The sequence below is a fragment of the Mesocricetus auratus genome, unplaced genomic scaffold, assembly GCF_017639785.1.
Source record: "Mesocricetus auratus isolate SY011 unplaced genomic scaffold, BCM_Maur_2.0 Super-Scaffold_100004, whole genome shotgun sequence".
NCBI classification, from domain to species: domain Eukaryota; kingdom Metazoa; phylum Chordata; class Mammalia; order Rodentia; family Cricetidae; genus Mesocricetus; species Mesocricetus auratus.
Window position 1 is genome coordinate 19104207 of NW_024429189.1, and position 19901 is coordinate 19124107.

The window sequence follows — 19901 nt, forward strand, 5'->3', positions numbered from 1 at the left end:
CAAGACAGGGTTTCTCTGTGTAGCTCTGGTTGTCCTGGAACTCATTGTGTAGACCAGGCTGGCCTCAAACTCAGAGAGATCTGCATGCCTCTGCCTCCCTGAGTGCTGGCATTAAAGGCACCATTGCCCAACCGATGCCACCACCGCCTGGCGCAAATGGGCTTTTGGAGCAGGGGAGTGAGAGCAAGTGTGTAGGAAGGGCCAAAGACGCAGAATAAGGATGTTCAGAGCCTGCAGACCTGAGAGTTCTGGTGCTCTTTGGAAGGCACTAGCTACACCGTCCACTAACCACAAGCCAGCGCTGGCACAGACACCACCATACGTGTCTGCGGAATAGAGGTTCTGTGACACCCACCCCTCTCACCTCTCCCAAGGTGTGGGAGAGGGGTTTTTAATGAGGATAACCCTGAAGCAGGGTCTGGCACAGAGACAGTGTAATGTCCTGCCTGGACTGGCTTTGACTGCTTGGTGTGCAGCCGGAGACAGGTCAGCGAATAGCACTTTTCCTCTTAAAACTGACGGATGGGTGAGCCTCAAGCCCCACTGTCATTTTTCACAGACTGTACTTCAAATGTCACTTAAATCATGGAAACAGAGCAGTAAAGGCCGCGTGCTTCTGTGGTGGTTAGGTGTCAAGCCTGGCGCCTCTCCTTCCTTAGAGGTGGCTTCGCATTCTTGCTTTCTCAGCAGCGACACCTAATGGCAGTGAAGAGAGCTGCTGTTTTTCCCACTTGAGCAGCGGCTGGGCTTGGCATTCCTGCGTGCACACCCGGTTGGTTGCAGGGTTTGTTTGCTTGCTTGTTTTGTCTTCCAGTTGACAAGACTATTGATTGCTAATCCAGAGGGATGTCTATTGATACCAAAGAGAAAATTCCACATAAGCACTAGTTTTACTACTCTAATGGGCATGGTGTGGAAATAGTGGTCCGTCCTTCCCATCACTTGGCAGCATTCCTGGACACAGATGCGCTTGGCAGTCCAGTCTGTTAACATCTTTGTTTAGGGAAGGATGGATCTGGAGTCCCTTCAGTGCCCAAGTACCAGATCTCTGATTTCAGGATGGGCAAGATTTGGGTTCGATCTGTAGATATTACATTTCCTAGAAAGAAGGCTGGGTGAAGAAACACACTAATCAGCAAGCTCTCAGAATTGTCTCTTCCTGTACCGCCCCCTCCCCCAATCTAATGAGTGAACTTAGGACTGGCCTCCTGGTGTCTGACTCTGGAAGGGAAGCCAGGGTATGGAAACTGACATAACTAACCCAAAATTAAGCATGGTGTCTCATTTTAGGATGATGAAATTAACCAGCAGAGCCAGCTGGCTGAAAAGCTAAAGCAGCAGATGTTGGATCAGGATGAGGTAAAGTATGCAATAAATTCTTTTTCACAAAAATTTTTATTAGTTTTTCTTGTTAATGTTAGTCCTAGAAATGTAATTTGCAGACGACCTTTCCAAAACCTTAGAGCATGTGGAGATTTCTTGGTAGCTCTCTTATCAGGGCTTGCTAAAGGCTGGCTTGGCTGTGCACAGAAGACTAGCGTGTGACTCTGTAGTGCTCCGAGGCCTGCGGAGTTGCTCTATGCTATGCTTCGCCCTGGAAGGGCATCCACGTCTCTCCAGGCGATAGGGTGAGGGTGGCTCTTGCTCAGCCACACAGAGCAGCACTCTGCTGTTTTAGGATACGTCACCTCTGCATTTGAGCGGCTTCATTTACACAGAATGGGTTGGTTTCACTATGACATTTTCATACACGAGTCTAATTAACTTTGATCGTATTTACTACCCCACCCCCATTCTCCCCCCCCTCACCTCCCTCTCCTGCATTCTTTCTGCCCCCTTTTCCAAGATCACTCTCTAGAGTCCATGGAGAACAGAAAGTATGTGACATTTGTCTTCCTGCATCTGGCTAATTGTCTAAATGTGATGATGTCTCCAGTCTTTTCCTACAAATGGCATACTCTCCTATATCTTTATTACTAAATAAAATTTCATTGTGTGCATGTATCTGTCAATCATCTGCATCTATCAACCGGCCTTTCCTTTTGTCCATCCATCCATCCATCATCCATCATCCATCATCCATCCATCCATCCATCTATCCATCCATCCATCCATCCATCCATCCATTCTACCTAGACATCTATTGATGGATACCTAAGCTGCTTCTATAACCTGACTATCGCAGAAATCTGGTTTATGTTTTGGCTTAGACCATGTCCTCCCTCTGTCCCACAGGGAAAACAAAGCGGAAATCAAACGTAGACGATCAGAGGGAAAGTGAAGTGGGACCCAGTGCTGTGTTACTAAAATGTGGTCCACTAAAAAAGGAGGCCGGCTGTTCTCAGCGCCCCCTGCCGGCATTCCGCTCTACACTAAATGCCTTGATTGCACTGTTTTGCCATGGATTTTACATACAGGAACCCAAGCGGAGCACAGCCAGCCAATCTATCAAGCATAGATAATTCGAAATTCTCTTGCTGAGATCGCCTAAGTGTTTTTCTCCTTTGTGCTTTACGATGCTTTTCGCTTCATTGCTAAAGTGCTGTTGATTGGCTCCTTTCATGCAGTGACGGCAGGTGGCAGAGAGATGTCCCCATCTCAGTTCCCCCACACCCAGAAATAACTGTCCCTGTAACCATTTCCTTCCTCTTTGTTTCCCGTCATCTTTACAATGTAATGATTGTGATTTTGTCGGGAGACAATCTGTGCCTTTTGAGTCACGTGAGCGGCATTTAATAGGTTTCTCTCTCACGTGTTCTTGAAGCCACTTTTTATGTTTGCTGTTCTCTGCATGTCCAAGGAGGTACAGCTGCCTTGGATCAATTCCTTTTGTTCCAGTTCAAACCTTAACATCTTTTTTTTTTCTGCAAAGCAATACATTGCTTATTTTAGGGAAATCAGAAAATAACAGAACAAAGCTAAAGAAACTATGTACGAGCCCAGGAACTCATTTTACCACATGTCAGTGTTTGGGGTATATGTTTCTACACATCCCTAAAACACAGTGAGGAAACGTGTCTTTGTTTTCATTATTTTTTTGGTGGTTGTGAAATCAACCTATGTGCAGTATGAAATCATAGCACTGATTTCAAAAGCTCTGCCAGTGTGACTTTAGTCATTAGGAATGGTTCCCCCATCTTTTGTTAAACATGGGAAAGCCAGCCAGCTCACTCGCTACACCTTGGTGTGTGTGTGTGTGTGTGTGTGTGTGTGTGTGTGTGTGTGTGTGTGGTTCATTCTTTTTTTAGGTTTGGTAAAATATTTATTTTTCTTATATTTAGCATTTAAAAACTGGATATGTTGTGTGATTAGATGGACGTAGTTCATTCTTTGACTTAAGCACAAGAGTCTCAAGCTAAGAAGGAAAAAGAAGGAGAAAAGAGTTTTGGAATAACATTTGAAGACGTGTTTAGTGTTTGTGCCATACAGCGAGAGCCCCTGACAGTCTGAGCACTGCCAACCTGTTCTCTTGTGTGTCGTTAGGAAGCTGCTCTGTGCGAGAGGAGCATAGGCCCCTGACGCATAACTGGTGGAGTCACCGTCCCTTCTGATTTCCCCAGCTTCTAGCCTCCACAAGAAGGGACTATGAGAAGATACAGGAGGAGCTGGCACGCCTCCAGATCGAAAACGAGGCTGCCAAAGACGAAGTGAAGGAGGTCCTGCAGGCCCTGGAGGAGCTGGCTGTCAATTATGACCAGAAGTCACAGGAGGTGGAAGACAAGACCAGGGCCAACGAGCAGCTGACGGATGAGCTGGCCCAGAAAACGGTTGGACCAATAGCATGAAAGGGGCGGGACTTCCTAGTTGACAGACTTATCTAGGAAGGCGCTTGGCTGAATGCTTGTTACTGGGAGACTCACATTGTTCCCTGAGGCCTCTCTCAAAGGTCCTTTCACCACAGACTGCCTGTGACAGCTGTTGTACACCCAGGAAACTTAGAACATCAGCAAGAAGGCTTTCTGGAAATAGTTGAATGCAGATGCTAGAGGCAGGAAAAGCTCAGTGAAAAAAATGTGACCTTATGACTCTTTGACCTCAGGCAAGATGTCTAAACATCTTGAATATTAATTGCTTTATCTATCAAATTGACAACAGTTTGCTCCTTGAGTGGCGTGAGTGTTAGTGGCAGTTTGTGGTAAGCACTGAACATTGTGATACGGTAATGATGTGCAATGAATAAGACAGAGGGCATTGTTATTAAAGAGCAGTATGCATTCCATTGTTTGCATCCTAATGACTGAGACTGCTCCCCGCGATGCCAGCCTCTTGTCCCAGCTTCAGGAGGCCAGAGGTAAGCCAGTCCTGGTAACTTGCATCCAGCCTGCATGTTGCTGGGGAAAACCCAGGGAGACAGATGCTGTGGCCTTTAGGTGAGCTAGTGGCAGGCGGCAGGAGCTTTTGGCGAGGTGACTGTGCCGGGTCCTTTGTTGCCTGGAGATGGGTGGTGGAGAAGTTGCCTGGTGGCAGCCTGCTGCTGTTGGTGCCTCTGCCTAATGGCCTGGTGTCCTGGACTGTGCCAGACTTATGGAAACCTCAGTCCTGGGCACACAGAGCGGGTGGTGAGGACAGTGCTCTCCACTTCCTACCGCATGGAGGGAGAAAGGCCTTCCTAGTGGCTTTCCGGAGAAAGGACTGCTGCGTGTGTAGTGTTAAGAATGAGGTGAAACAGTTGGCAATGGCGTCCTAAATCACTGCAGACTTACGTAGGGAGGACACCTACGCTGCTTCTGCCCTGTGTTTTCCCGGGTTCCAACGGCCTGTGCTTTGTGTTTTGTGCTTCTCGAAGTAAGGCAAGATTTTCCATACTGTGCTTCTAATTTTGTGGCAAAACAACTGTTATCAGACTGCTTTCATGGTTTTTAAATAAATTGCAGTGACTAGATACACTGGGGGAACTAATTTGCGAGACTCCAGGAGTAGAAGACTTGGCTCCAGCATTGGCTGAGTTAGCAGCAAGATTCTAGAAGAGACGTAGTCCATTGCTGTGAGTTAAGAACACATTACTTCTGGTGGTAATAAACATGGAAGGTAGAAAAGAGACTGCTTTGCTGAAGTTTGGTGAGAAAACAGAGCTTTTGTTGCTTCTGAAGGAGGTCTACTATGGAGTTTGAGTAATTTTGAAAAATTTGTCTTCTCCGAGTATTAGAGATGTCTTAAGTTATTTTCTATGCTCATTAACATTTTGTCTGGGGCACTGATTCCAGACCCATTAATTAGGGTATTTGGAAGTGACCCAGGGAACAGATTTTTGTTTGAGCATGGGACTGGGAACCTTTAACTAGAAGAAGGGAATTGAAACAGCACTTGGTGAGTTAGGAAATGTGGTTAAGTCCTAGGAACATAAGGGCCTCTTTCTGCACCATTGTGTGCATGTGGCTGGAGGTCAGAGGTCAGCCTTGGGCATCATTCCTCGCTGCTGTTGGTCTTATTGTTTGAGACAGTCTCATTTTTCTGGAATTCGCAGAGTGTGCTAGCCTGGCTGGCCAGTGGGGCCGCAGGATTCCTTCCCAGCCCTGAGATAAGAAGGGTGCACCACCAGACCTAGTTTTTTGTCACATAGTTCTGGGTTATTGAACTCAGGTCCCAAGTACCTTATTGACTGAGCCTTTTATTTATCTAAAAATCCTTATTTTCACTTGTGGGTGGAGGTCAGAGGACCGTTTGCTGGAGTTAGTTCTTGCCTTTACCCGCTGCGCCGTCTTCTAGGCCCTGGATTCATTTTTAATAACTTGCTTTGCTAACATGGATTTTGTCAACTAAAACATATCAGGTCTTACGCGATAACATCTCTGTATTAAGTTCCTCTAGCAGAGAACCGAGTGCCTTCCGGGTTCTCGTGCTCTGAGATCAGAGATGATCAAAGAGCTGGGTCTGGCAGGGGCTGTTGAGCTCTGGAGGCTGCAGGTAGGAAATTGACGGGCCACGTTGGTAACCTGTGGTTGAATTTGTTTTTCCAGATGACACTGACAACCACACAGAGAGAGCTGAACCAGCTCCAGGAGCTTAGTAACCACCAGAGGAAGAGGGCCACCGAGATCCTGAACCTGCTGCTGAAGGATCTGGGGGAGATAGGCGGGATTATCGGCACCAACGACGTGAAGACGGTGAGCCAGACTTCTGTCCTCAGTGGGATTAGGGCACCCGAGCCTCGGGGTGGTCTGCGTGCGTGGCGTGCTGGGGAATAATTGAAGGCAGGAAAAGAAAAGATGGTACATGGAGTTTGGAGTGGAGGAGAGGAACAATTTGCCTTTCAGGTCTGGGGAGCATCTTCCAGTCTTGATTGGTCTCGGTGACTTGGTTTATTCCTCAGCCTAACGTGCAGTGTCCCCATATTGGGGCTCAGCTGGGGGGAATTTGGGGCCTCAGGTGTCTCCCACTCATGAATCCAATGCACTGAGAATTCTCCAGCCAAGCAGTATGGATTACGAAAGCTTCCTGCTGAAATTCATAGGCAGCTACCGGTGGCTTTAGGAGGAGAAAACCACACTTGATTTTCCGCACCAGGAGAAGCCAGGCGCCTGTTATTGGGTGTGCTCTGCATCACCTGGGGATAATTAGCGATATAGACCTACCTCAGACACACTGAAGCAGAAATTAACCTCTCGCCAGGTTCTCCAGGTGACTGTATTACAGTGAGGGAAACAAACGTTGTTTCTGTGAAGTGGCTCAAGACTACAGAGAACCCAGCCATTCTGTTTCCTCTCTGGCTGTCCTTTTTGTATCTTTAAGCTTTTGCCTCATGCAGCAAGATCACTGCCACGGCGCCAATCATCACATCTTCACCCGACTACGTCCCGGGCAGCGTGGGCTGCAATACTGACTACTTTTATCCAGGAGGGAGCTATATGCCAGAAATTCCCAGGACATGCAGCTGGCCAGATGTAGGTCACGTGGACCATTGCAAAGGAGAATAGGAGAATGGCTTTCTCCCCTGGAGTTAAGCACACCGGGTTTCCTGAGGGCCCGGAAGTGAGAGAGGCGGGGAAACAGAGGGTGGTCTAAGGTTGTCTCAGAGCTGGGACGCGAAGGAAGAGAGACAAAAAGAATGTTATGAGCCAAGCACAATGCTTGGTTGTCGTCATTGACCAGGAAAACAGGGTAGGGAATTATAAAAATAGCCTCACTGGGGTACGCATCAGACGGAGTCAGCTTCACAATTTTGAGGTGGACTGCCGTCTTCTGAGGGGGGTGGTGACACCCCAAAGCGTGCCCCTCCCCCTGAAGGCTAGTGTGGCACAGTTGTGATGAGCATAGCTTTCCAGCGACAGAGCACCTCGGATGGAGTAGGTGCCGTGGTTGTGGGTGACGCCGGGCTGAGGACTGGAGTTCCTTAACCTGCTGCCCACAGATCCTGCAAACAGAGCCCTCTGAAAAGCACTTCACGCCTTTGCTGGGCGACCCTGCAGTGTGTTGGCAATGGCCAAGCACTGGGAACCCCTGCACAATTTGGAAATCTCCTCTGGGAAACAGAAAGCCGTTGGAAGGCGCCGCAGGCCTAGGCTGAACACCTAAGGCTTTGTGCCTTGGTTGCCGCTGAGTGCTTCCTGAGTCCCTGTGAGTGTGTGCTGGCCCGCCAGGTCGGTCTGTCAGTCCCAGCCTGGCGATCCTGTTAAGTTTTAGTGCCACATGTTGGTGTTGAGCACGGCAGTTCTGATGCTGGTTAAAGGCCTCACGGGACCAGGTGCAGCTGATTTGTGGGAAGTCGGCACCTGCTGCCAAGAAGAGTGAGGGAAGGCGTTTGTAAGTTAAGTTCTAACACGGAGCTGATGAACACGCTAGTGAAATCAAAGCGTGCCTGTGCTTTGTCACTAAGGTCCTTCCTGCTGGAAGTCTGGTACTTTAAAATACTCACTGGATGTTTTGAGATTAATTTTAGATTCCAGACTTTGGATGCCCTCGTCGATTTCATTGGTGACTCTCACTTACAGATGGGGGTATTAGATGGTCTTGATCTATGCTGGACCAGTGACAAGGGCTGCAGGTGTTTCCCACTCAGAGGGACGGAACGAGGAGCGCTGTTGGAAGGCAAATCTCAGGCGGTCGCAAGCCCAGCAAGGGCCTCCGTGAAGGGGAGTCAGGCCGACAGCTGTAGCTTTTCTCCGCTTTAGCTTGGTGTTGTGTGGGAGTCACTGTTAAGCACTGTTGAATTCTTACAAGTTAAAATCCCAGTGCCGACAAGCAGAGCTATGGACTTTCTATCTGCTACCAATTTTCAGGGCTCATACTCAACCCCATCTAAATCTTAGCTCTCAAATGAATACATGGGAAAAAAATGACTAGTTAATGACGGCAGTAATGACATGAGGAGGTGGGAGGGGCAGTGAGAGGACACCATGGAACATTAGAACCTAGAATGAGAAGCTTTGCCTTCAGCAGACGCTGGCCCTTGGCCTGGAGGCTGCTGGGACAAGAGTCTTCCTAAGTGCAAGGCTGCCCTCTGGTGGCCAAATATTGTACACACCAAGCTACTTTCTCCATGGTGTACCCCTGCATCTCCGTCTATCCCAAATACCTTGTTTCTGTTTTTTTTTTTTTTTTTTTTTTTTGGTTTCCAGTGGAGCTCTAAAACTTAGAAACCAGGTATAGCTCATTCAGGAACTCCATCAGAGTCATCACATTTTAATGTAAACTTAGGCTTGTTCATTAGTTATCTTAAGAAGCAGGTCTGCTTGGAAGGGCAGGTACGAAAGGCAAAGAAAAAGAGATTGGTAGCAACAGAGAGCCACAGGGGAGCCTTCACTACGAGGAATGGATGGTGCATCCAGGCATTAGAAGTTTTGTTTGGAGACTATGGAAAAGTCTTTTCTAGTTCAGCTATTGCACATACAGACATTGGGCTTCCTGACCACTGTGGAGGTTGTGGAGATTCTGGGCTGAGATTCTCTACAGGTAGGGTTAAGGGCCCCTATAGGGACACCATTGCAGTCATGGCAGGGCAAAGCTTCTGAGAAGTTTTCTCCTTTAAGAAATTCTTCAGTCGTTTTTTTCTTCCTGGGTCATCTCGTCTATCCTCAAATCAATGAAAATGAAATGCACGCTTAACTGAGCAGCATGTTGGATTGTGGTTTCTGCTGGGAACTTTCCCTGAGGACTTGACACGCACTTGGAAGTGTTTATTTTCAACTTTCCCTAAATTAGACTTTTGCGAAAAAGCTAGGGCCGTCTCAAGGACCCATGGTCAGGTGTCAAGGGATCCTCGGTCCTCTGACGTTTCTCTCTCTGCTTAGCTGGCAGATGTCAATGGAGTCATTGAAGAGGAGTTCACCATGGCGCGCCTGTACATTAGCAAGATGAAGTCGGAGGTCAAGTCCCTTGTGAACCGCAGCAAGCAGCTGGAGAGCGCCCAGATGGACTCCAACCGAAAGATGAACGCCAGCGAGCGGGAGCTGGCAGCTTGCCAGCTGCTGATCTCCCAGGTGGGCTGTCCATCCCATCCTCTTCACTCTCCTCTGTTGAGATCCGTCCCCTTCTTGGGATATGTGTTCTAGGGTGAGTCGAGACACTCAGTCTACGTGAGTGTGGCTCAGGTTATACACCCATGCCTTTTTGTCTTTTTGAGAGAAAAACATCACCTTGTAGCCCAGAGTGGCCTTGAATTCATTATCCTCCTGTCTCAGATGCACTCTCTCACCCCCTTGTTGACTGACTGTGGGTGGTCGGGGTGTGCATTACCAAGCCTCATCTCTCCGGGCTTATCCTTAAGGATAGATTTTGTTGTGTAAATTACACAAATCAAGGCTTTCCTGTCTTTAAAGGGTCTGTCTGTATTTCTCTGCTGGCCCATAGATGACTACATAGCTGGGTATATATAATGTATCTCTTAGTCACCTATTAGTTAAGACAACATTCCTACATCTGTAAACCTGCTATGGGGACAAGGTGTGTGAATAGAAACTGTTGTCAATGGTGGTGACAGGAACCGTTTCATTGTTTATCACATGCACACATGGCACTCAAAATTGTTTGCGTTTTCTTGCTTGATCTTTAAGAAAATTCCATAGGCAGAATTTATTCTTGTTCTGACACCATTATGTAAAGGGAAACCTTTTCCTTGAGAGAAAGCCTTCCCGCCAGCCTGGTTCTAGAGCCGCATCAGTCCCAAATAAACACACAGGAGGCTATATTAATTATGAAGCTGTTGGCCTTGCTTGTTTCTTACTGGCTAGCTCTGACTTAAGTAATTACCCTATAATTGTTAATCTAAGTATGTTTCTTACCAGAGAATAGTTCCGGGCTTCCTACCCCATGGCGTTACATCTCGACTCTCTGTGTTTCTCCTTCCCAGAGTCCTCCTGGACTCCTAGTCCCACCTATCTAATTTCCCTATTGGCCAGCAGTGCTTTATTGACAAATGCACAGGACTTCCCCCCAACATTTTTGTTTTTTTTTCTAAATAGAGGTGTGATTGTGATTAAGTATATTGCCCAAATCCATAGTGGCAGAACTGGACATAAACCAAAACTTGTGTCTTGGTTCCTCACGCCCAGGGCATGTGTCTTTGGCCCGTTAGCTAGCCTGCTCTTTTCCCATTGGGATGGTGTTTTCATCTCAGGAAGATAGTTCAGAGGACCGTGGAGCAGCTCTGGGCTACACTGATGTGTAAGCTTACTGTTTGGGTTTGAGATTTCTGAGATGGTACCAGGGTATGCTGCTCACTGCCGTGTGACAGTCATTTGAGGAAGCAGGGACAAGTGTGGCCTAGAATGTCTAACAGTACCAAGAGACAGGCAAAAGAACACCATATAGCTTTGAATCCACACAGTAATAAAACAACTCCAATCTAATTATCTAAAATGGGATCTGCGGTTGGTTTTATACTAAGGAAAATAATATTTAAAGGGTTATTCAGTGCTGATATGTGATAGAAAGTTGATAAACACAATGAAATACAATTTAGTAATCCTTTTGAAAAACACTTGGGAAAAGCAAAACCAAAAAAAAAAAAAACCATGTAAGTATTTGAATGTATTTGTGTGTGTGTGTGTGTGTGTGTGTGTCTGTCCTCACATGTATGCATACGTGTGGAGGCCGAAGGTTGACTTTGAGTACCTTCCTATATTTCTTTCTTCTCTGTGTTTTGAGACAGGATGTCTTAGTGGTACTGAACTTTGTATTTTGGCTAGACTGGCTGGCCAACAATCCCCGTGACCAACCTATCTTTGCCCACCCTCAGTTCTGGGGTGTAGGCAGATGCCACCACTCTCAGCTTTTATATGGCTTCTGGGTATCCAGATGTAGGTCCTTGTTCTTATAGAGAAGGCGCTTCTGCTCTCCGTGCCATCTCCCTAGCCTGGAAGTGTCTTTTGGTCCAGTAATTATATGTATTCTGTTTTTCATTGGTAATGGAGATTCAATTTTTAAAGTTGAGATGGTATTATAATTTCCTGATTAAAATATTAAAAGTTTATGTGGAAACTGTTGAATGGACTATTATTTTACATTATCATAAAATATATTACTCAAATACCTGTTGATAGACAAATGATGATGTAGATGAATATTATGTAGAATTTATACAAGTCCATAAAACGTGGGCATTTTTTTTTTTTTTTGGTTTTTCGAGACAGGGTTTCTCTGTGGCTTTGAAGGCTGTCCTGGAACTCACTTTGTAGACCAGGCTGGCCTCGAACTCACAGAGATCCGCCTGCCTCTGCCTCCCAAGTGCTGGAATTAAAACTTGGGCATTTGAAAAGTATAATTATATAAAATTAGGTTAAAATGAAAATATCAAGTTATATCTATGCCATTTTATATCTTTGTAAAATATGCCTTAATTTGTAAGGTAGTTTGTAGGTGAAATTCATACTGCATTTTTATAGATTTGCTGTGTATTTTATGACTATATTGTCATTAGCAATAAGAACATTTTATTTGCAGCAAGACATTTTTATAATTTACAAAAATCGAGAGAAAAAGATAAACAGTAGAGAAAGGTACAACTTAACTGTAGTTTCTAGGTTACCTTTGAGACCATGGCTTGAACCTGGGGGTGCTTCTACTCCAACAGTTGTGGGCTGAAGTCAACCATCAGCAGTGTCCATGGCCAACAGCCCAGCGCTCTCTGTGTCCAGCTGGACAAAGTGGCCCCATGTCCAAATCCCTTCCATACCCTGCATATGGCTCCAACTACTCAGACCGGGTCAGCTGTGCCCTGCCTGAGGGAGGGAGGGAGGGAGGGAGGGACGGACGGACGGACGGACAGACGGACGGACGGACGATGCAGCCTGCAGAGCCCCTGGGCAAGGGCACCACTCAGCCTGCAGTGCTCAGAGTGTGCCCTAGACAGATGTAGGCTAGGAGCTCTGCTCATTGGAGCGAGTACAGTCGGAGGAAGGCTGAAGAGCACTCACTGTCACCGGTGGGGTTCCAGCATCAGAGTGACACTGATTGGAATATGAGAGTTGGGAAAATTTTAAAGTTAGGAAAATCTTCCTATGTCAGCAGTGAGGGCGGCTTCCCACGGGGCTTTTGTATTCTGCTGTGATGTCCAGAAAGCCATCGATTCACTCATTGTTTCCAAGAGATTTAATACTGACAGAACCATGGCTCTCCATGTTCTGGTGTGGTTTCAGGAGTCTAACAGTATTTCTTGCTGAAATTCTTTCTTCTTTGGTTAAACCTTCCCCCAAAGCTGTTCTTATATGTGTGTCCATGGAGTTGCAGAGGCGTTGCGTCATCACCCGTCATTCTGCAGGGTCTTCCTGCTTATACACGAACCCTGATTCCAGAAGGGGACAGTCTGTGTCTTCCGTGTCTGTCTGGAAGCCACAGTTATTCCTGTCCAGTCACTGAGCTCACATCCATTTACTGACTCCTTCTACTGGTGTTCATTAAGTATCTACTCTATACCCTCGTGGGGAAAAAAAAAGTAACATCACATAGAAGCAAGAGCTGTGAGAAAATGCTGAGGTCTGATAGGGAGCCAGCAGGACATTTTTGTGTGTGTGTGTGTGTGTGTGTGTGTGTGTGTGTGTGTGTGTGTGTGTGTCTGAAGGGTTCTGGCAGAGAGGGAACTCTCCAGACAGAGGAACCCTAAGATGCAAGTCCACTAATGAGCAGAGTTGGTGCCCTATGTCTGAAGGATACAAGAAAAGCAAATGTGCTGTTTGAATCCGCAGGTGCGTGTCCAAAGACAGACAGAGGCCTTCAGCCCTGGATGGTTCCTAGTTCCCTCTCCCATCCTCCTCCTGCTCCTTACGGTGCTGGGCACTGAATCCAGGCCACTGCTCCTGCTAGGCGGGTGTTCCTCTACCAAGCGACAGCAGTAGCTATTCGGTTTTTACCATGAGGAAGGGTGGGCTTTGGGCTCCACATGAAGTGGAAAGCTCAAGAGACATGGTACGTGGTGTGTGTGGGGACATAAGCGACAGAGTACACGGCAAACACAGAACCACTTCTGTCCTCAGTGGCGAAGCCTAGGCAAAGAACGAAATAGGAGCCATTCCATGGTGAGGTCTCTGAGTTGTGGTTTCCTACTGGACAGCTCCAGACAAGGCTGGGCAAGCAGATACTCGCCACTCACATTTCCTCCCCTCTGTTTTCTTGCTGAAAGCATGAAGCCAAGATCAAGTCTCTCACAGACTACATGCAGAACATGGAGCAGAAGAGGAGACAGTTGGAAGAGTCCCAGGACTCACTCAGCGAAGAGCTGGCCAAGCTCCGAGCCCAAGGTAAGCAGTGACTACTTTGGCGGTGTCAGACGCTTGGCCCAAGTCAGTCTCCGTTTGGCCAAGTCTTGATGTTTAGTTCAGTACAGCATGTCTGTGTCTGCTGGGAACCCCAGTGTAACAGAAAGGAGAGATCTATGCTAGCCCCACTGTATCTGCTGCCTTCCAGCTTCCCTCTGTCCACCCAGCTGCCTGGACCAGCATCCCCCTCTCCCACCCATGTGGCCTCTAGTCACTCACAAAAGCTTGTCCCTTTCGCTTGTCAGATGCCCCCAGTCTGCTCATTGCTGTTATGATTGCCTTGTGCAACCTGGTTAGGGATTGTGGCTAAGTTGATATGCTGAGTGGTGTCACCTCCGGGCATCTCTGGACTGGCCACCTGCTGTACCCCAGGGGGGGATTGTCTTATGTCAGACCCTTCCATGGAGTTCTGCACTTGCACTGTGGCTAAATTGGGAAGCTCAGCTATTGAACAAGCCCTTCCCTTAGCTGTGTGGTGTCTGATGCACAGGAAATGCTTAATAGCATTGAGTAAGTAGAAGCAAACATTTAAGAGTGGCAATCAGAAACGCAGAAGCCAGAACAAGATTAAGAACTTGGCAATGTGCAGCAGGGGACCAACCATACATAGTAAAGGCTGACATGAAAAAAATTTTATAGAGCAATTTGAATAACCATAACAGTTCTTTGTAACATTTGATCTTCAAATTTTAACTATATTTTAAAATACTTATTGTGCGTGTGCACATGTGTGAGTGTGCTCATGCACATGCCTGCACTTGTGCATGTGTGTGTGTGTGTGTGTGCACTCACACATGTGGCTGAGCAGGGCAGAAGAGGTTGTAGGTAGAATTATAGGCATTTGTGAGCCACTTGGTGTAGGTGCCGAGCTGTTCTGGAGGAACAGTAAGTGCTCTTAACTACTGAGCCATCTCTCCAGCCCCTCATCACAGAACTTTAGATCAGAAAAGCATACACAAGAATGCAGGGAAGAAGAGAAGAGAAAACCATCCAAAATATCTAACAGTTTGGTAGACTTTAATAGACTATCATTGGGGATATTAGAATTCACACCGGAGACAAAACATGCATGTGTATTGCAGTGATTTATGATGCAGTGTTAGGTTAAAACCTTTATTACAGCTATTAAAAATAAATGGACCCTTGTGGTCTTAGAAATTAATATTTAAAGTGAAAATATTTTGATAAGTAACAGGATTGATGGTGTTATTATTTATTTCTTTAATTTTTATGTAAAGCTATTCACTGGATAAATACATGCTACTTCAGGTTCAAAGGCAAATTAAGAAAGAGCCCTGCCATAGCTTTGTAACAATTTATTTTAGTGGTAAGGAATGAATGTTGAGAATAGAGTACGCCACCTAGCACTGGATAAAGAAAAGCATTTTCCCCTCTTGCATGTGTGTTCCTGCAGTGGAAAGAAATACAAACAGGGAGAAAGCCTGAAATAAGGTAAAACAGACTAGAGATATAATGAGTTAGATGTCAGTGTCCAAATGACATTTGCTCCCTGCCCCCCCCAGTTCCTCAGCTCAGGGAGCCCCACTGAGCAGGCAGGCACAGAGACAGGCATGCTGGCAGCAGCCCCGCCCACCTGGGGCCTCCTGGTGAATCCGGAAAGTGTTGGAATATATTTCTGTTTCCCTGGTTTTCATCTTTAGCTTGTTTTCGTGCTTCAGATCCTTAGAAAATCAACAGTTACTCCTGGGAGGTTAATGAGCTCCTTGTGGAATTCTACCAGTGACATGAATCCAGATGTCACCACACACTCACAAGAGCTTTATAATCTGCAAGACTTGATCATGTCCTCATGCCCCCACCCTCGGGGCCCACTCCCAGAGGCCAGGTGGAAGCAGTTCTGGGGCTGCCTGCTTCCAATTACCCACCTTCCTTTCCCTGGCTGCTCTCTGCTAGGGAGACCTCAGTCCACCTGAGGTCCCAAGTGACCTAAGTACCAGCACAGGCCACAGGAGAGGTCAGTCTGGGCACTTGGGGTGCTTGGTCAGGAGGCCGTCCCTGGTGCTGCTCCGGTACAAGCAGGCTGATGTTTTCACTGCGTCATCATTGCTTTGTTTTCCGGGTTTTTGCCAGTTAAGACTGAAGTCATTTTTACAATTTGATACAGAAAAAATGCATGAAGTCAGCTTCCAGGATAAAGAGAAGGAACACCTGACAAGGCTCCAGGATGCTGAGGAGATGAAGGTATGTGTGGATTTGAGGTGCGCACATCTGGAAACATCAGTCCTCTCAGACCTGTGCATGTGAGTGTGAGACAGAGAGGAGAGGAATCATGACTGGGCCTCCAGAGCAGCTCTCCTGGGGCCTCATGGAGTCACAAAGTGATGATGGGACTGCCCAGGAAGCCAGTCACATGTGTTGATACAGTCGCGTTGCCTTGATGCCTGTGTGCCCTCTTCCTGATGAAGCAGGTATAAGGGGAGCAGAGCAGTGACCACACGGGCCATGTGACCCAGCCCCTACAAAGAAGGTCTTCACACCCAAGTTTCCCAAAATGCAGATCTTCATGGTCACGTTTAAATCAAGAATGGAAAATGTAGAAAAAATAACTGGGGAATAAGACTTCCCAAAAGTGAATAAAAGGAGCTGGAACACACAGGAACCTCACTGAGCAGAAGCTCGCAGCTGATAGTCTGCTGCACAGCCCGGCCTTGCTTTGGTGGCTTGCTCTCATGCTTTTGGAAGTCTATGGCGGGTTGGACAGAGAGAGGGGCCTGGCCCTCAACACAGCAGGTGAGGAAGTGTTCTTACAGGGGTTAAGTGATGTGTCTGAGGCCTCTCAGGTAGCAAGGGAGCTGTGTTCTGACTGGCCTGACTGGGCAAACCTTCAGAAGAGGGAAGGCAAAGACAAACTTCTGTGTGGTTGTTGGGCTGGTTTGCCTCCAAGGCCCACTCAGTTTTGTGACAGATCTGTGGGCTTTGCTGTGCAGATGAAGCCAGGCCAGGAGCCTGGGCAAAAAGCTCCCTTAATTTTTGGATTTAACATCTGAGGGAGGTAGGCATGGTTCGGGGGCTTGTCACCGAGTGGGCAGAGTGCCAACGAATTGATGTGACATTTCTCCCGGCCTGGCTTGCAGAAGGCTCTGGAACAGCAGATGGAGAGTCACCGGGAAGCTCACCAGAAGCAGCTGTCCAGACTTCGTGATGAAATCGAGGAGAAGCAGAAAATCATTGATGAGATTCGGGAGTGAGTTGGCGAGGGGCTCACGGGAACATGGGTGGGCATGCTCAGGCCTTGTGAGCCAGACTTAAAGGACAAGCCTCTTAGCCAGGGCCCTCCGTCTCCTTGTGCTTGGTCTCTGTGCTCTGCCTGGGTGGTGCTGCCCCTGAGATCTGTTCTCCCATCTGGAACCCAGACTCCTGGGGCTCCGGTATAGCAGGTGGCAGGCAGACCTGGCCACCCCTCAGCATCACACCAACCTGGTGACTCAGGTTGGGAGATACATGTCGAGGAGCCAGAGAGGTTATATGAAAGTATGAAAAAGAAAAGACTCTTCTTCCCGGAATTAATACACACTCCAGAGAAGCCATGTGGCATTGCTGCCCCTTCAGCTCAACAAATCACGCACCTGTAGCTACCTGCTTGCCTGTGTACACACCGCAGAGACCTGTGCAGTGTGTCCGTGCAAGGTGGATGCCAGGATAACATGGCGTTGCTACCAGGATGGCTCTATTGAGGCTCAGCTCCAGATGCTGCCTCACGGCCACATCCTGCCTTCTCAGAGTCTCTGGGGTTACCCGCTGCTCCACGGCACCCTCTCCTTTTCTGCAGCACAAGTCCCCCAGCTGCAAAGTTCCCTTCTGAGGGATGTCATTCTTGGGGCTCTTTGTATAGTAGATCTCCTTGGTGGTCTTTGCACCCTCTTGCAGAACAGCCCTTTAACGGTTGCCTCCAAAAGGCATACTCTTAAAAAGAAAACAGGTCTACTTGTCCGCTGTAATAAAATTTCACTCACCGCCCCTCCCCCCACACTGGCTCAAGGCCCCCTCCCCTCCTCCCCGCCACCACCAGCACCATCACTTTCTGTAGATGAAGAATTAGATATGAGAAACAAGGTTGAATTATTTACTTAAGGTCACACCGCTAAACAGGAATCAGACTGGAGCTAAGCGTTTAATTCTCCAGGCTACTGATCCAAATCTTCTCCGAGTATGTGAGCTGCTTGCTAGTGCATTTGCATGCGGAGGGGGAAGGGGCGGTGGAGGGGGAGTCTAGGTGGGGTGCTGACTCTGTGCAGTCTGCCCAAGGACAGGCCTTGGCATGTCCTCTCCCCCTCCTTCTGCCCCTGCCCCATCTGATCACACCTCGAGCTTCCCCGGACATGATCCTGATCAATCTCCCTCAAAACGTTGTGCTGGGAGAGAGGAAAGATTGGAAGGGAGACAGAGAAGGCCAGTGAGCAAATCCCTGCCTGGGAGCTTCCTGGGCTCGGGCTCTGGGTGCTTCTGGCTTCCTCCACACAGTCCTGTGATCTCAGCCCCACACACAGCCTGGTTTGTGAGCTCTGACGTGGTACGGAAGGGCACCAGACGCTCCTGTCTTAGCGTTTCTGTTGCCGTGATTAAACACTATGACTGTAAGCAACCTGGGGAGGAAAGGGTTATTTCAGCTTCCGCTTTACAGTGCATCATCCAGGGAAGTCAGGGCACTTTCTTTTCCTTCCTTCCTTCCTTCCTTCCTTCCTTCCTTCCTTCCTTCCTTCCTTCCTTCCTTCTTCCTTCCTGCCTCCCTCCTTCCTTCCTTCCTTCCTTCTTCCTTCCTGCCTCCCTCCTTCCTTCCTTCCTTCCTTTTAGTTTTGTTTTTTGAGACAGGGTTTCTCTGTATATCCCTGGAAGTCCTAGTACTTGCTTTGCAGACCAGACGGCCTTGAACTTACAGAGATTCTCCTGCCTCTGCCTCCCAAGTACTGGGACCATGAGTGCATCACCACTGCCCAGCTCAGCCTGCTTTCTTATAGCAGCCAGGACCACTAGCCCAGGGGCGGTACCAGCCCTCCCCTGTGAGCTGGTGCCTCCCACATCAACCATCAGTTACAAACAAACAACAACAAAAAACAAAACAAAACAAAACAAAACAAAAAAACCCCAGGCAGATCTTCTAGAGTTCGTTCCTCAATTGAGAGTCCCTCTTTTCAAATGACTTTAGGTCATTTCATGTTGACATAAATCTGACCAGTGCAGTCCCCAACCAGATGATAATTTTCTGTCTGTATAAAGCCCAAGTAGTGCTCTTCATAGTGCCTGTCCCAACATCCCACAGGCCTGGGGCTGCCCCCATAGCAGCTGCTGTCCTTGGAAGACAGCTTCAGATGGGGGACAAGGAGCTTGAAATAGTCAATGAGTTACCTGAATAAACAAACAACTGCCCTCTAGGTGATTACAGGGGCCCCCTCTCTCTCTCTCTCTCTCTCTCTCTCTCTCTCTCTCTCTCTCTCTCTCTCTCTCTCTCTCTCTCTCGCTCTCTCTCTCTCTCGCTCTCTCTCTCTCTCCCTCTTTCTCCCCCTCTCTCTCCCTTCCTCCCTTTCCCTCTCTCCCTCCCTCCTTCACTTCCTCTCTCTCTCTTTCTCTCTCTCTCCCTCCTTCCCTCCCTCCCTCTCTCTCCCCCTTTCTCTCCCTTCTTCCCTTTCCCTCTCTCCCTCCCTCCCTCACTTCCTCTCTCTCTCTCTCTCTCTCTCAATCTCTCCAAGTATCACCCATTTCCCAATGTCATTATTTCCCCCACAGAAACTCTTGCACTTAAACTATAAATACACCCTCAAAGCCTTTGTTTTATTTCATGCTTCCTAGCTGCTCCCCAGAAATTTGTTTTCACTTGGGCAGAGAAGAAGCTGTGAGCTTGTTCTCTGATCCCCCCTGAAATCCTCCCGAATTGCTGCCTTTATTTCACGGAAATAATGGGGCTGGAACAGACCCAGGGCTTTAGGCGGATGACTCAGAAGTTCAGGCTGATCTGGAATATATTGCTTTTTCCTTTCAATTTCAGCTTGAACCAGAAACTGCAACTGGAGCAGGAGAGGCTGAGCTCTGATTATAACAAGCTGAAAATAGAGGACCAGGAGAGAGAAGTAAAACTGGAGAAGCTCCTGTGAGTGCCACAGCATCCCTGCTTCCCATCTCCCGAGAAACGGCCTTCGTGCTGGAGGCCCGATTGGTTTAAAACAGCATGGGCTTTGTCTGGTCTGTGGTTAGCCTTGT

At 47.8% G+C, this 19901-nt stretch overlaps 1 protein-coding gene across 1 annotated transcript in view; it reads left to right on the forward strand.

The window, feature by feature from the left end:
* Kif5c (kinesin family member 5C) overlaps window positions 1-19901 on the forward strand; it is a 150826-nt gene that overhangs the window by 98555 nt on the left and 32370 nt on the right. Inside the window, exons 13-20 of the mRNA XM_040745317.1 lie at window positions 1291-1359; window positions 3561-3767; window positions 5958-6104; window positions 9228-9416; window positions 13553-13670; window positions 15814-15890; window positions 16784-16893; window positions 19690-19791. Coding sequence (XP_040601251.1) covers window positions 1291-1359; window positions 3561-3767; window positions 5958-6104; window positions 9228-9416; window positions 13553-13670; window positions 15814-15890; window positions 16784-16893; window positions 19690-19791 — 1019 coding nt within the window. The remainder of the gene's footprint in view (window positions 1-1290; window positions 1360-3560; window positions 3768-5957; window positions 6105-9227; window positions 9417-13552; window positions 13671-15813; window positions 15891-16783; window positions 16894-19689; window positions 19792-19901) is intronic.